General features: G+C 39.3%; 1 protein-coding gene across 1 annotated transcript in view; it reads right to left on the bottom strand.

Moving 5' to 3' along the window:
* LOC126355926 (ras-related protein Rab-34-like) overlaps nucleotides 1-16,027 on the bottom strand; it is a 113,349-nt gene extending 97,322 nt beyond the window's left edge. Inside the window, exons 1-2 of the mRNA XM_050006488.1 lie at nucleotides 15,865-16,027; nucleotides 12,518-12,760 (exon numbers count right to left, since the gene is read on the bottom strand). Of these exons, the coding sequence (XP_049862445.1) occupies nucleotides 12,518-12,756 (239 nt within the window). The 5' untranslated portion in view covers nucleotides 12,757-12,760; nucleotides 15,865-16,027. The remainder of the gene's footprint in view (nucleotides 1-12,517; nucleotides 12,761-15,864) is intronic.
* Between the last annotated feature and the right edge of the window lie 864 nt (nucleotides 16,028-16,891).

Here is a 16,891-nt window from a genome sequence, read left to right as displayed (position 1 = left end):
CCAAGGGTTGAATCCCGTCAGCAACTTCAAATGGATATAGGTTGGGTAGTTATGTGGAGATGAAGAGGCTTGCACAGGACACACTAGCTTGGAGAGCTGTATCCAATCAGTTTTCAGATTGGAGACCATCACAACAACAAGAAGCTAAGATTGCTAGTTATGTTTGCTAATTTGAAATTTACCAGCTCAGGGCTGAAGCTGAAGATGTTTTGATTTTCAAAAAATGATGAAGATAGCCTACAAAAGCAATGAAAATTGTGCCCTCACAAATGAAAGAAGCCGGCACTTGTTATCAGTAATAAATTATATTACCATTTCCAGAAAACAATAGAGTACATTTTACTAAATATTATTTATCTTTCGTTTTTATACACTACCCTTCTTAAAAGCAACACACAATTCACAAAATGTGTGAGAAATCAAATTTTATATTTAAAGAACACGCCACTAGTTTTTGGAGAGTGATTCTTCACGTAACGAAGTGTGTTTGTGTTTGTGTGTGTGTGTGTGTGTGTGTGTGTGTGTGTGTGTGTGTTTTAGGGGTGCTCAACAACAAGATTTTCAGTTCTCATATGAAATTAGTAGGCCATGAATGTAGTTAAAATGGAGGAAATGAGAGAAAAGACATAAAGAGCAATCTGAGATAAAATCACATTCACTCTTCCCCAATCTCACTCATGATCACCTGTACAATCACACTAGCTCACATCATGGATGACAATGTTAGCATTGTTTAGATGTTCTAAAACTGTTAAGTAAATCTAAGTAAGATATGAGGAAAACTAAAACAGATTCACAGGAATATTACAAAAAATGTGGATAGTTAGCCCAATGATTAAAAACATAGCTGCAATGTTTTAGGGAACAAGTAGGACAATTCACAAAATGTTAAAGTCATGCCACTTTTGTTTCATTGTCAACTAAAATAGAGAACAAATCAATTGGTAAATGAGCTGCTGAAACTAAAACAGTCTAGTAAAATGTGGTGCTTTGTGGTCTGTAAACCACTAGCACTGCACATTGGCGAGTCCTCTCACCGAACAAGAAGCCACGAGGACTGTGCCCTATGTGAAAGCGAGCAAGGAGGATCTCAACCCACCCATGTGGCCTGACACCCAACAGAAAGATACCTCCTTGCCCAGCCTTTGTAGATGAAGGGGGGCATCCTAGGTATTCTTGACTATTTTATCTGCTGGGTACAAGTGTTGTAGAGAGTGAAGGAAACTCAGGCAGTCAGAACAGACGAGGAATTTAGCACTCTCAACACATCTCATCTGCTCCAGTGCTGAAAGTTGTGTATAATCCCACAATGAAGACAATAAAGTCTTGACACAGTTGTATCTTGAGGCTGCGATCAGGGAAAACTATGAAGCAACCAATGGAATCTCCCTGTTTAGACGCATACAAAAATACAGCTACAGAGTTGTGATGCTCAGTTAACCCTTTGAGTACCAGTGGTTTTTGCCGGAAACAACCATTTCATTAATTCTGTTCGGAAGGACCAGTGGCATTTGTGTGGAACCACAAGTGCTAGTGCAAAACAGAGACATCTAGTGGCGTGCTGACGAACTTTTATGACTCTCCTTCTTCTAACCAGTGACTAAGAGCTTTCACGGGAACAGATGGTACCCAGTTCTTGCTAACGGTTGTTGGTGATTTGTTTTTGCTAATCTTTGTGCTATAATTTATGATATAATTTACTTCAAGTGTACTGATCATATTGAGGAGGTAACTGACAGTGAATGTAAGTATGCTTGAAATTTTTTTAATGTAAATTTCAATTTGTGGCATTGGTTTTATTGGTGATTTCCGTCTGAAACCACTAGGACAGTAAGCGGTTCCATACATTTTGTACTGTAACATGAAATTATTACATCTAGTGATAGGTTTGTTGCTTTTCAAGGAGCACTTTTATTTGTTTTAGGCATTATGATTTCGTGGAAGTATCAAGGTGACACTCATGACCTCATAATCGGTATTTTAGACGAAATTATGTGAGGTGTAGATTCTGATGTATTTGGGGCAGAGAGTGACTCTGTGGATGATGGTTCTCTGAGTGGTCCACACAGTCACGTACTTCAGCACCTTTGCCACGTTCTGAATTACTCACTGACAATGGAGTTGATGAGGATAGTGATGGTGACACTAATGAGGAAGATGCCATAGTAATAAAGTCACAAACAATGTGTCGTACGTCATACAAATCACCTATTATGTGTGACTGCTCTGCAGAATTTGGATCAAATATTGATGACATCTGTGACTCTCCTGTTCTAAGCTTGCTTCCAGAGAAATTTTATTTTGAAATTTGTGTAACAGACTAATTTGTACACCACCAAAAAAAGGAAGGGATACCAATTTTTCACCTGCAATGGAAGAGGAAATGAAGATCTTCCTTACACTTAACGCACTAATGGGAGTAAAAGTTCTTCCAAACTACAAAGATACTGGTCCTCAGACCCTGTACTACGAGACAAATATATTTAATTGAAAATGTCTCAAAATGGTTTCATTTGGTACTTATCAAACCTCCACATCAATTATAACAACTGCCAGCCACAACATGGAAGTGACAACTTTGATAAGATATATAAACTTTGTCCCCTATATAGCTATATGCTAGCTAGCTATATGCTAGCTAGGGCTTTCTTAAATTCCTACAAACCTACTGAATATCAGTCTGTAAACGAAAACTGTTAAGTGTCCAGAAAAACAAATGGGTGAAAGGGTAGGGGAGGAATTTACTCAGAAACTGGTGAACAAATATTACGGATATATTTTTACAGTTTTTTCACTTCTGTTAGCCTAATGAAAAATCTTCATAATCATGGTGTGTATGCCTGCGGGGCAGTGAAATGAGGTCAAAAGGACTTGCCCAAAGATTTGGAGCCTGTAAAACATCTTCAGTGTTGTGAATATGACTACAGATGCACAGGAGGCATGTCTGCATTTATATGGAAGGACAGGAAGGGAATATTATATCTGTCTAATTTTCATAATTCAAGGTAGTCAACAACAGTGTCTCAAAAACAAAAATATGGGGCAGAAATTGAGATCTCATGCCCCATACTTGTGAAACAGTACAAAATGCATATGGGATACGTCAATAAAACAGACACGGCAAAATCTGTATGAGAGTTTCTACATCTACATCTACATCCATACTCCGCAAGCCACTTGACGGTGTGTGGCAGAGGGTACCCTGAATACCTCTATCGGTTCTCTCTTCTATTCCAGTCTCATATTGTTCGTGAAAGAAGGATTGTCGGTATGCTTCTGTGTGGGCTCTAATCACTCTGATTTTATCCTCATGGTCGCTTTGGAGTTTATCTATCATCTCCGTAACGCTTTCGCGATTACTAAATGATCCTGTAACGAAGCGAGCTGCTCTCCGTTGGATCTTCTCTATCTCTTCTATCAACCCTATATGGTACGGATCCCACACTGTTGAGCAGTATTCAAGCAGTGGGCGAACAAGTGTACTGTAACCTACTTCCTTAGTTTTCGGATTGCATTTCCTTAGGATTCTTCAAATGAATCTCAGTCTGACACTGCTTTACCGACGATCAACTTTATATGATCATTCCATTTTAAATCACTCCAAATGCCACTCCCAGATAATTTATGGAATTAACTGCTTCCAGTTGCTGACCTGCTATTTTGTAGCAAAATGATAAGGGATCTATCTTTCTATGTATTCGCAGCACATTACAGTTGTCTACATTGAGATTCAATTGAAATTCCCTGCACCATGCATCAATTCACTGCAGATCCTCCTGCATTTCAGTACAAATTTTCATTGTTGCAACCTCTCGATACACCACAGCATCATCTGCAAAAAGCCTCAGTGAACTTCCGATATCATCCACCAGGTCATTTATGTATATTGTGAATAGCAACGGTCCTATGACACTCCCCTGCGGCACACCTGAAATCACTCTTACTTCGGAAGACTTCTCTCCATTGAGAAGGACATGCTGTGTTCTGTTATCTAGGAACTCCTCAATCCAATCACACAATTGGTCTGATAGTCCGTATGCTCTTACTTTGTTCATTAAACGATTGTGGGGAACTGTGTCAAACGCCTTGCGGAAGTCAAGAAACACGGCATCTACCTGGGAACCTGTGTCTATGGCCCTCTGAGTCTCGTGGACGAATAGCACGAGCTGGGTTTCACACGACCGTTTTTTTTTTTTCGAAACCCATGCTGATTCCTACAGAGTAGATTTCTAGTCTCCAGAAAAGTCATTATACTCGAACATAATACGTGTTCCAAATTCTACAACTGATCGACATTAGAGATATACGTCTATAGTTGTGCACATCTGTTTGACGTCCCTTCTTGAAAACGAGGATGACCTGTGCCCTTTTCCAATCCTTCGGAACGCTTCGCTTTTCTAGAGACCTACGGTACACCGCTGCAAGAAGGGGGGCAAGTTCCTTCACGTACTCTGTGTAAAATCGAACTGGTATCCCATCAGGTCCAGCGGCCTTTCCTCTTTTGAGCGATTTTAATTGTTTCTCTATCCCTCTGTCGTCTATTTCGATATCTACCATTTTGTCATCTGTGCGACAATCTAGAGAAGGAACTACAGTGCAGTCTTCCTCTGTGAAACAGCTTTGGAAGAAGACATTTAGTATTTCGGCCTTTAGTCTGTCATCCTCTGTTTCAGTACCATTTTGGTCACAGAGTGTCTGGACATTTTGTTTTGATCCACCTACCGCTTTGACATAGGACCAAAATTTCTTAGGATTTTCTGCCAAGTCAGTACATAGAACTTTACTTTCAAATTCATTGAACGCCTCTCGCATAGCCCACCTCACACTACATTTCGCTTCGCGTAATTTTTGTTTGTCTGCAAGGCTTTGGCTATGTTTATGCTTGCTGTGAAGTTCCCTTTGCTTCCGCAGCAGTTTTCTAACTCGGTTGTTGTACCACGATGGCTCTTTTCCATCTCTTACGACCTTGCTTGGCACATACTCATCTAACACATATTGTACGATGGTTTTGAACTTTGTCCACTGATCCTCAACACTATCTGTACTTGAGACAAAACTTTTGTGTTGAGCCATCGGGTACTCTGTAATCTGCTTTTTGTCACTTTTGCTAAACAGAAAAATCTTCCTACCTTTTTTAATTTCTATTTACGGCAGAAATCATTGATGCAGTAACCTCTTTACGATCACTGATTTCCTGTTCTGCGTTAACTGTTTCAAATAGTTCAGGTCTGTTTGTCACCAGAAGGTCTAATATGTTATCGCTATGAGTTGGTTCTCTGTTTAACTGCTCAAGGTAGTTTTCAGATAAAGCACTTTAAAAAATTTCACTGGATTCTTTTTCCCTGCCACCCGTTATGAACGTTTGAGTCTCCCAGTCTATATCCGGCAAATTAAAATCTCCACCCAGAACTATAACATGGTGGGGAAATCTACTCGAAATATTTTCCAAATTATTCTTCAGGTGCTCAGCCACAACAGCTGCTGAGCCCGGGGGCCTATAGAGACATCCAATTACCATGTCTGAGCCTGCTTTAACCGTGACCTTCACCCAAATCATTTCACAATTCGGATCTCCGTGAATTTCCTTCAATACTATTGCACTTCTTACCGCTCTAAACACGCCTCCCCCTTCACTGTCCAGCCTGTCTCTGCGGTACACATTCCAGGAAAATACATTGACACGAAAAGTAAAAGTTGGTGGCTTAGAATTTTTTGGCATATGCTGGATGTCTGCATTGTAAATGCATTTTTGTTGTTCCAAGAAAGGAGTGACGGGGCAGCAATGTCTTTGAAGGAGTTCCAGATTGCGGTGGTCCATGAACTTAATGGCACAACACATGGTACACCATGAAGAACACGCAAGATTCAAATGCAAACAAATTCGTAAAGACGGTGCCTCAAGGACTGAGAGAAACCAAGTCTGAACACATGCCAATACAAGGAGGATCTCGTCATTGTGCACACTGCAGCCCAAAAGCTCAACCTCACAGAGCAAAATGGCACAGCAACGTGTGTAATGCAGAATTGTGCCTGGAGAAAGTCCAAAATTGCTTTAAAAAATATCACTCGAAATTATAAATGGCTGAAGATCATGTGCCCCTGTGGTGTGGCAGTGAAACTACGTTTACTAAAAAACTAATTTTTTATATATTTTTTAAAATTATTGTATTCATCGCTTATGACACTAATAAATGCGACTTTTGTGAAAATTATTAGAAGTTTACTTATTTTTTACATATTTGAACTCAAAGGGTTAAAGTATCATGAAGTAATGTATTAAAAACACGCAGGAATGCAGCCTCTCCTGAGCTGCACTAAATGTAAAATTACTGTGGGCCTTTGCAGCAACTAGGGTGGAAGGCAGTTAAAACCCTGGATTTGGGTTTGCATGTGCTCCACACCAAGTGACTCCAGCATGTACTGCACATGAATTAAAAATGCCCTGTCACTTGTGGACAACTGGAGCAAACACATTTGAGAGAGAGAGATGAGCAACAGTATGATACCCTGGTGAATTTGGAGCACTGAGGAATTTACAAGTCTGACATACCATGAAAAGCTGCCACTCAATGGTGAGTGGTGCGTCCCTAGCCTCAGCACAGAGACTACGTATGAGGCAAGTCCTATAGGCACCCATGACCAGCCTAATGCCCTCAAGATGGATGTTACCAAAAATCTTCAGATATGAAGGCCTCACTGATCCATACACAGCACACCCATAGTGTAGCTACAACCTCATGAAAGCCTAATACAAATGGGGCAGACACATTCTGTCTGTTCCCCAAGACCTGTGACTAAGGCACTTTCAAGATGTTCAGTGCGTTCTGGATCCTGGCTTTCAGGTCCCTCAGATGTGGTAATCACAGAAATATTCTTTGCAAAATACATTACTCCCGAAGATTAAACTTCATGAGTGTAGCTGCATAAACTTTATTTCTTCTTCTTCTAACAATTCAGTCAAGTACATCTGGGTTATCTTCAGGGCGAGCTGTCAGTCTGAAGCTGCAGTACTTGTTCCATCATTTTAAACCACAGAAAATACAAGTGCCAGACATGTCGATTGCTGGCAAAAATATGCATAAGCTGAACTTGTGGCAAAGTGGTTGATCCATGCTGAGGCATTGATGTGTCAATACTAGTTGCACTGTAGTTATATTTTTTATGAGTTTGTTAAAGCAAGCAGTTTAAATTCATTTGACAAAGAATTAAATTAACAAAGATAGTGGTTTCAACCTAGACAAATCATGGAATAGTGGAAAGGAGACAGACAGGCAGTTGCGTTGGTAGAGGATGAAAAATAAAGAAGCTGGGAGATGAGAATGGAAAGGAGATGATAGGGCAGAGGGGGGTAGAAACTGTTGGGTGGAAGATTTGGGGACTGTATGTTACTGTAGGTTGAGGCCTGGATAATTACCGGAGCAGAAAATATGTTGTAAAGAAGAGACAAAGTTTATGGTGGGAGCACTTCTGAAATTTAATGAATTAATTCTTATGCTACCTAAACATCAAGAGACACATTAATCCAGTTTACACGAGTTCATGCTCATTTAACGTGTGACAATGTCGATAAACTTTGGTGCAGCCTCTCTTTGCTTTTCTTTTGAAGAAAATGAATAAGTAAAATATATTCAGTTTTTGAAAACAATGGTGTCTCAGAACAAAGTTCATATTTTATGTGTCAAAATAAATTAGAGGTTGAAGTATATCAATAAAATCTTTATTTATTATTGAAATATACAGTTTAGGAATTTACTTCTTAAAAATAATATCATTTAAATGCAATTCAAAATGCTTGTGGCACTCATTTAGACAATGAACAAAATTTTGCATTTTGGCATGTAGACACTGGGATGGCTGGCACTGCACTACAGATATTTTCTTTCAATTGCTCCAGAGAAGTCGGACTGTTGACAAACACCTTAGATCTGAGATATCCTCATAAGAAAAAAATCCATGGGGCTGAAATCTGGACTGTGTGGGAGCCAATTTATGCACCTCTCCCAGAGATCAATTTGTAAGTGAATATTTCATAAACTCTCAGTATAGACACATTGCATGTGTGTGTTCTGTGGCTGCTTCTTACTGAAATCTTACTCATTGGTTATAATGGGAAAAATTTTGCAATCCGGGCACAAAAACATTGTCACAAAACTTCCCAAATCCACTGTAACTGCTCAACTGCTGTCGTCCTCAGAAAAGTACGTCCAGTTATTCCTCGAGCTGACATCACAACCCATGCAGTAACTGTTGGTGAATAAAGGGGTTTCTCATGCTTCTTTCTGTTTATGAATCGTTGCATTCAACTAGTGGCAATTTTGCTTACTGATGTGACTTTTCAGGTGAAAATCAGCCTAATCAGTAAACAATGCGTTATCAAATGAAAGGCACTCAGTCACATCAGTAATGTCTAGTATCCTGAGGCTTTAATTCTTGCACTAATTGGATTTTTTAAGGGTGCAGCTTAAGGTCTTTTTGCAGACTTTGGTGCAGTGATGATCTATACACATTCAAAGAACTTGCATGCTTAGGATCATCATGAGAAGATAGATTTACACTTTAAATGGATTCACCCAATCCTGATGACCTTGGGTGCTCGGACTTCAGTGTGACCAGTGTTGAACTGGTTTCCTCAAATATTTTGATCCCTTTCTGGATACAGGGAACACTTGGAGCATCATTTACATTATGCAATCCATGACCACTGCAAAATTTTCTCCATGCTGCAGTCACCAAATCACTGTTTCTGTAAAATTCTCTCACAAAGAATATTTCGACTGCTCCTGAGAAGTGCTCCATGTCAACTGAATTCTTATAGGCCAAGCAAGCAATGAACATTCCTACACTCTCCTCCCATTTATTATGCATGCGCAGAGAGCTCTTCAAGCACAATTAAAGGACACTTACACAAAGCTTTCAGCCACAGAGAAACACACACCATTCATGTCCACAAGTGAGAGCACTTCATGCACACATGAGCACTAACTCCAGCAGCTCAGTCAGAATGTAACTATTGTGGGATAGCAACAGCAGTCTGGAGGGGATGGGGAAGGGACAGTAGTATACAGGTGGGGACACAGAGGAATGCTGTCTGGCAGAGTGTGGAAGGACTATAGTGCCAACAGGCACAGTGTCAGGAGGTTGTGGTGCAGGGAGGTGGGGAAAAATGAGTGAAAAGAAGAGGAGCAGGGAAAGATGGGCAGGTGCATTGGCAGATCGTAGGAAATAAAGAGGCTGGGAGATGAGAATGGAAAGGAGATGATAGGACAGAGGGGGTGGAAACTGTTGGGTGGAAGATGTGGGGACAGTACATTCCTGTAGGATGAGGTCAGGATAATTACCAAGGCAGAAAACGTGTTGTAAGGAAGAAACAAAGTTTATGGCAGGAGCACTCCCAAAATTTAATGGAGTAATTCTTATGCTACCATAACACTGAGATACACAGTACTCCTGCTTATATGATTGGACGCTCTTTAAATGTGTGACAATATTGACTAACTTCTGGGCAGTTCAGAAAAGAAGGTGGTGGAGGGGAAGATCCAGACGCTTCGGGTAGTGAAGCAGCCACTGAAACAGAGCATGTTATGCTATGCTGCCAGTTGTGTCACAGACTGGTCTACCTTGGTCTTGGCCACAGTTTGGTGGTAGCCATTCTTCCTGGTGGAGAGCTGGTTGGTAGTCATACCAATATAAACATCTGTGTAATTGTTGCAGCAGAGCTGGTAAATGGCATGGCTTCTTTCGTACATGGCTCGGTTCCTGATTGGAAAGTATCTCTGGCAGGATGTCCATTACTTCAGGGTTTGATAACAGGTAATCAAAGCCCTGGCAAAGGATGTGGTTCAGCTATTCCAGTCTGGCGTGATACTCGGTGACGAAGGGGGCACACCTTTGTGGCCAGTTCGTGGTGGGGGTAGGGGTGGGGGTGGGTTTATGAGAGGAAATGACATGGAAGATCTGTTTGCAGAATAGGTCTGGGGGTAGCACCTGTCCATGAAGGCCTCAGCGAGACCCTCAGCATACTGAGCAAGGGAGTTCTTATCATTACAGATACACTGTACCCTGTTGGTCGGGCTGTATGGAAGAGCTTTTTGGTGTGAAAGGGATGACAGCTGTAGAAATGAAGGCACTGTTGGTGCTAGGTGAGTTTAATGTGGACAGAGGTGTGGATGGAGCCATCAGAGAGGAGTGGGGCAATACCTAGGAAGGTGAGATGCTGGGTTGAGGAGGACCAAGTGAAGTGGATGGGAGAGAAGGTGCTGAGGTTGGGAGGGAGTGAAGATAGAGTGTCTTGGCACTGAGTCCAGATCATGAAGGCATCATCAATGAACCTGAACCACACTAAGAGTTTGGCATTTTGGGAGGCTGGGAAGGTCTCGTCTAGATGATCATGATAAACAGTCATTGAAGAGTACTGTGATGAAAAATAAGAGGACGACAGCTGCAAAAGTCACTGCAGAACTGAATGTCACACTTGCAAACCCTGTCAACACCAAAACAACATGGAAGAAGTTCCATAAGCAAAGAATGGCAGTGCAAGCTAGAATTCCAAAGCCATTCATTAGTGATGCAAATGCCAGTAATAGGAAAATATGGAGCCAAAGACATAAAACCTAAACTATACAGCTATGGAAGAAAGTCATTTGCTTGGATGGGTCTTCTTTCACAACAACTTCTGGCCAAGTTTATGTGCCAAACATGGTGGGGGTTCGGTGGTGATTTGGGCAGCCATATTATGGTATTCTGTGAGCCCCATAGTTACTCTGCAAGCTCACATTACTGCCAAGGATTATGTGATGATTTTGACTGATCAGGTCCATCCTATGGTACAACGTTTGTTCCCCAGTGGTGATGCTATGTTCCAAGATGACAGGGCCCCTATGCACACAGCTCTCATCATCAAGAACTCATTTTGTAAGCAAAAGGATGAATTGTGATGTTTCCCTTGGCCATCAGTCGCCACAACGCAGAATTATTGAGACTATTTGGTCTATTGCTATCCATCTTCATCACCATTATCTGAGCTTGCCACAATTTTGCATGAAGAACAATAAAAACCATACAGGACCTTTATTTATCCATTCTGAGATGACTGGAAGATGTTTTGAATGCCAACAGGTTTCCTACATCACATTAGGCATGGTAATGTGTCATGCTTTTGGTGTTTCCATATTTTTATCCACCCCTGCATTATGCTGGTATTTGGCTACACTACAATTCACAGTTAATGAAAATGCTGTCACTGTTGCTCTCCACTAGCAACATGGCAAACATGAACAAACCCAAGCAACTGTAAGAAAGATTGGTATTAGTGTAGAATGCACAAGATCCTAGTGATGTACTGCACATGACTAGTGCTGACCTGATTTTTCCCTATTTTTAAATGTCCATTCAAATGAAGTAGGACATGGCATCAGCTATGGCAATGTTGAGTACGTTCAATGAAAAGGAAGACAATGACCATGATGGGTAAAAGTTGGCTTCAACATTAAGGCCCAAAACTGGAAGAAAGGAGCAGTCAAAGAAAATTCCCCTCCACTAAAGATACAGTCAACTTCTGGGAAAGTTACATTGTCTTTTTTTTATGAATTATAGATAAATTATCTGCACTGACTATGCAAGAAATGGCCAGATCATTACCAATCAATATTAACAGTACCTTATGACCAACCTGCAGCTTGAGATAAGCAGAAGAGGTACGGAACAATCATGAAAGATGGGCAAATCATGCATGAAAATGTACCTGCTCCTACAGTCCACAGAATTGTGGCTATTTGATCACACCCGTGCTATGTTTAATCTTTCCACATCCACCCACTTATTTCTTCCCCTTTTGGAAACTTTAGGAACAGCTGTATTGGCTGTGACTTCTGAAATTTTCCCGGCGTATTTGTTCTTCTAATAATTTCCGGGTATGCAGCCGGATCCCGTTGACATTCTGCCACGATATTTCGGCCCAAATACCGCGACTGCACCTGGGCTCTTCAGTAGTTGTGTATTCACCTGATGATGGCCGGACGTCTCTGGGCCGAAATATCGTGGCAGAATGTCGACGGGATCCGGCTGCATACCCGGAAATTATTAGAAGAGCTGTATTGGCAATACTTCATCAGTGATGCCAAGGTGAGTAGTTCAACAATCGTGTCACACAATAGATTGACATCACTGGGAAAAAAACATATAAACTTATGGGGATCACATACAGAGATGTACTACTGTACTAATTAATGTGTAAAAGTTGAGATTTCTATCTTTTTTCTACCAAATGGTACAAATTTCATGAGTGCTCCTCATAAATATGAAGTTATTTACTACCTATATTAATTTGCTTTAATGAAATTTGCTGGAATAACTAACTGGCAAGTGAAATATTCTGTTAAAGTTAGCCATTTAGTTGCATCTTCCCTCTCCTTGTTTTCTAAGTATTAAACTTTGTCACAAATATCAGAATTAAACCTGAAGCCATGCATGTTATTTTTTTTATTATATGATAACAGAAATCTCAAAATATAATAATTACCTGTTGATCACACAAGTTTTACCAACTGCTACATCCCCAATGAAAATTGCTTTGGATATTTTCAACCCAGTAGTAATGGAGGCATTAGACTTGCAAGCTTCCCTTACTTCAAGGCTGAAGTCAGTCTGTTGATAAGGTGTAGCATCAGTATTGTACGGTGGTACAAATGAGTTTATTTGTCTGTCCTTGTATGCCTTATCACGTAACATTTTGAAAACAGCTGATCGAGATTCCAACATTTACCTGTAAAATAATCATTTCTTTAAAATATAATGAACAATCAACACATATACATCAACATAATATTTAGTATTCTACTGCTGCTAGCACAGTCTATATAGTTAGCCACATGCTCCACAGATTATTTTGCATGATAAATCATAATGACGTGAGATGAGTCACTATACGTTTATGTTGCAAATTAATTTGTAAATATGAACAAATGCTGAAAATTTATATAATTAAAAAAAAAAAAAAAACATACAGACGTGAGCTTGTAATTCTCCCCTACCACCTTCTACACATTATAACAGAGATTCTTCTACAGAATAGGAGTTCTAAACGTGAAACTTTTTAATTTTGTTTTCAAATTTTACTTTGCTGTTTGTCAGGCATTTTATATCACTACTTAAGTGATCAGAATTTTTTGTTGCAGCACTGTGTACCCGTTTTTGTGCTGAAGACAATCTTAAAGTGGAGTAATGAATGTCATTTTTCCTTTTGATCTTGTAATTATGTATGTTATTGTTCTTTTTAAACAGCAGTGGATTATTCACAATAAATGAATACTACATCATCAAACTCTACAAATAAATTTCACTGGAATAAATATGGTGACCAATATTTCCTTATGCTTTTTTGCATATTTTAATAAATTTTTTTATGCGTCTGTTTTTCCTCTTTTGCGCTTATCTTTCATCTCCATAAATTAGCTGCTTGAACAACTTCTTTTTATACATTTTACTTTCCTTTAGTTTAACGTCTTTGCATTATTATATGTTTTTCAGTAGTTTTAGCTGCAATCTGCTCACAACACCACACTGTCATTTCCTTCTCTCCAACAAACCTCTTTAGTTTTCTTCTTTCCTTGCTGTCTACAAACATAACTTTTCAAGAATTTAATTTTAATTCTCCCAATTTTTCTGTCCCCACAAGTTGTCTTATCTTGTTACGTACAGTTTCTCTAGCCTACAACTGCTGTAACACAGAATCATTCCTTTCCTCATCAGACTTGCTTCTTAAAAACTGAACAGTTCATCTGCCATTCACAGCACCCAGGAAGAAACAATAAGCAAGACTTAACAGTAGCATGATAATAAAAGCAAACACACCTACATTATGAAAACAAACCTATCAAACGTGGCCAAGGCTACAGTTGTAGTGGAACATCAGTAATTTTTAGGAAACTATTTTAACTCTTACTAATCTCACTACTTACAGTATCATGCAAGCATCAAAAACTAATAGTGACTTGTGGATATATCCCACTGCTCTTGCTCACCATATAGCTGACTCTTATTTCACTCCTTGCTACAGAAGAATACTGAAGATAAGGTGGATAGATCACGTAACTAATGAGGAGGTATTGAATAGGATTGGGGAGAAGAGAAGTTTGTGGCACAACTTGACTAGAAGAAGGGATCGGTTGGTAGGACATGTTTTGAGGCATCAAGGGATCACAAATTTAGCATTGGAGGGCAGCGTGGAGGGTAAAAATCGTAGAGGGAGACCGAGAGATCAGTACACTAAGCAGATTCAGAAGGATGTAGGTTGCAGTAGGTACTGGGAGATGAAGCAGCTTGCACAGGATAGAGTAGCATGGAGAGCTGCATCAAACCAGTCTCAGGACTGAAGACAACAACAACATTTCACTCTTGTAATTTTGTTCCTCATTATACCCATTTTCACCATCAATCTTCACCTCTTTCAGTTTTTGCCAACTCACTGCAGATAAGACCACAACACACTTCCAGATCATAGTCAGGTGGGAGGGGAGGTAAAAGGAGGGGGAGAGTGAGGGATGTGTGTGGGGGGGGTGCGCAAGCATGTGCATGTGTGTGCGCGTGCTATGATAAAAACATTACCATCAGCAATAGAGGTTTTTTTTCATGTAATTATATACCGTTTAAATCTATACAGCAAGTAGTTGGCCTTCTTCATATTAGAATTACAACTGTCACTATAAACATGTGTAAAATTTCCTTTTATATGAGGCAACAAACTGGTTAGCATTGACACAGAGATTGTTCTCTGTGGGTTAACATGGAAACTAAAATAATACTATATATTTTGTATGTTCACTGTCTGTCATCTTGCAAGATAATCTGCTGTGGCAAAACAATAAAAATCAGTATAGCTTTCGACTGTAACTGAGTGTCATGCTTCATCAAGAAATTTACTATTTCTTAATTCTTATAGCTTTACAATTATTCCTTTCAGGAGTTTGTTTGCCAGCTATTAGTCATCTAGTAATAAAAATTAAGTTTGGATCAACTTTGGCACATACAATTTTTACAATAGAATTAATGTGAAGAAAGTAGTAGGCTAGGGTATTTGTGTCCAGATGCCATTTTCTAATAGACCAGTGCCAGCAGTCCTCAAAACATAAATACCATCCTACTTGTATTTAACGTGTGAGGCTCAGGCATATTTAATTTGGACCTAGCTCTCCCTATTTTTTGTCTGACAGCAATTGTGATTATTTAGGCATAAACATACCATACAGAGATGGGAAGCTCTGAGGAATTGATGACTCCTTCATATATAGAATACGAATTATTTTCTGATAGACAGAACCTTCATTCAATGTACCTATCTACATTAACATGCATCAAATTGTGCACACATTTCTAAATAAAGATGAAAATCACATCAAGTGCTGCTCAATTATTTACTTAATTTATTATTTGTGTAAGTAATTGTTAAACACATTAGAGAGATAATTATGGTATGCGCGAACGTTATGCTGATCGAAGTGCTGTAAAAATACCGGTACCGAACATTTGAGCAAATTTAAAACAAAAGTTTTCTTAAATGAGTAAATATTTTCACCTATTGCGCCGACATAAACAAATAGGCATAACTCTATATTATGTCATTATTTCACTACTCGGCTTACGAATACATTTCATTACTGAATGCCCAAACAGGTGATGGGATGGTCCTGAAATTTCTGTTCGTGCCATTTTCTATATTTTTACATTATTGTTGACATCAGGACATATTGACAATCATATTTCAACCCATTCCAAATTCTGAAACTGACTGTTAGAGCAAAACATAGCGAGTTTTTTCAGGGTTAAAATATCAACAGGTGATATGAAAAATCTGTATTGTACCGTACTTACTTTTACTGCAAAGAAAGCCTTATGAAAACTGCCGTCAGCTGATATAGATTATATGCATCTTCTGATCGTAAGCTTTCTGGTACAATGGCTATTTATTATCAAGTTAATTACTTTCAGCATGCGCCGATCACCATACAAGACCACCGCTAATCCCCTAAGCAAGACGCTGAAACCATGGCAACACGACGTAAATAACCGTTGCCAACATAGATACGCTAAACAACAAATGCAGTTTCTATTCTGGACAGTGTTCGGTTATTTAAGTTTATTGTTATATCAGTGCTGAAAGTTTTACGATAAAAAGAAAACTCTACTTCTATAAACAATTTGTAATCTATATATTGCCTCATTACGAGCAGGCAATGCCCTGTTGTCATGTCGTTATAAAATTTTTAAGTTGCCTACTCTGAAACCAGAACAAAGCGGCTTGCTTGAAATGATGTCGGGAGAAACATTGTCTATAATTGTAGTAGGCCATCATAAAATGGAACCGAATGTATTGTACAGAATATATGTCATTACTCTCGGAATAGTTGTTGCCTCGTGACTCAAACTAAAATTAACGAATGTTAACGTTTATCGAGAGATTCATAGCACAGCAGACTTCAACACATTAATTGTAAATGATGCTTCCGTAGTAACAACAGCATTTATACTGTTGCTTAAAAAAAGTTAATACTGTTCCTCCGTGAAATGTTTCAAGGAATGCGTAATCAACTAAAAATGGTTAACGATGAAAGTTCTTTCATCGAACCAGTGAGAAGTGTAGTACATTCTGAAACGAGTTATTTTTCATTGTAAGTACAACAGTAGATTACTAAGCAGTCGTGCTAATCTTTACTGCCAATAGATAAATTTAAAAGTTAGAAAGCTGTTTCAAGATTTCGGTACCACTAGTACCTTAATGGGGAACTGATAACAGCTCCGACAGCAAGGAATGTTTTTTTCTTTTTCCCCTCACTTTTAAATGTGTCTGTCGGCAGTATAGGAATTTCGGCAACTGATGGTAACTACGAGTACAGCCATT

This window comes from Schistocerca gregaria, chromosome 3 (genome assembly GCF_023897955.1).
Source record: "Schistocerca gregaria isolate iqSchGreg1 chromosome 3, iqSchGreg1.2, whole genome shotgun sequence".
NCBI lineage: Eukaryota > Metazoa > Arthropoda > Insecta > Orthoptera > Acrididae > Schistocerca > Schistocerca gregaria.
Note: the sequence above shows the minus strand (reverse complement) of the source record. Positions and strands in the feature narration are given on the sequence as shown.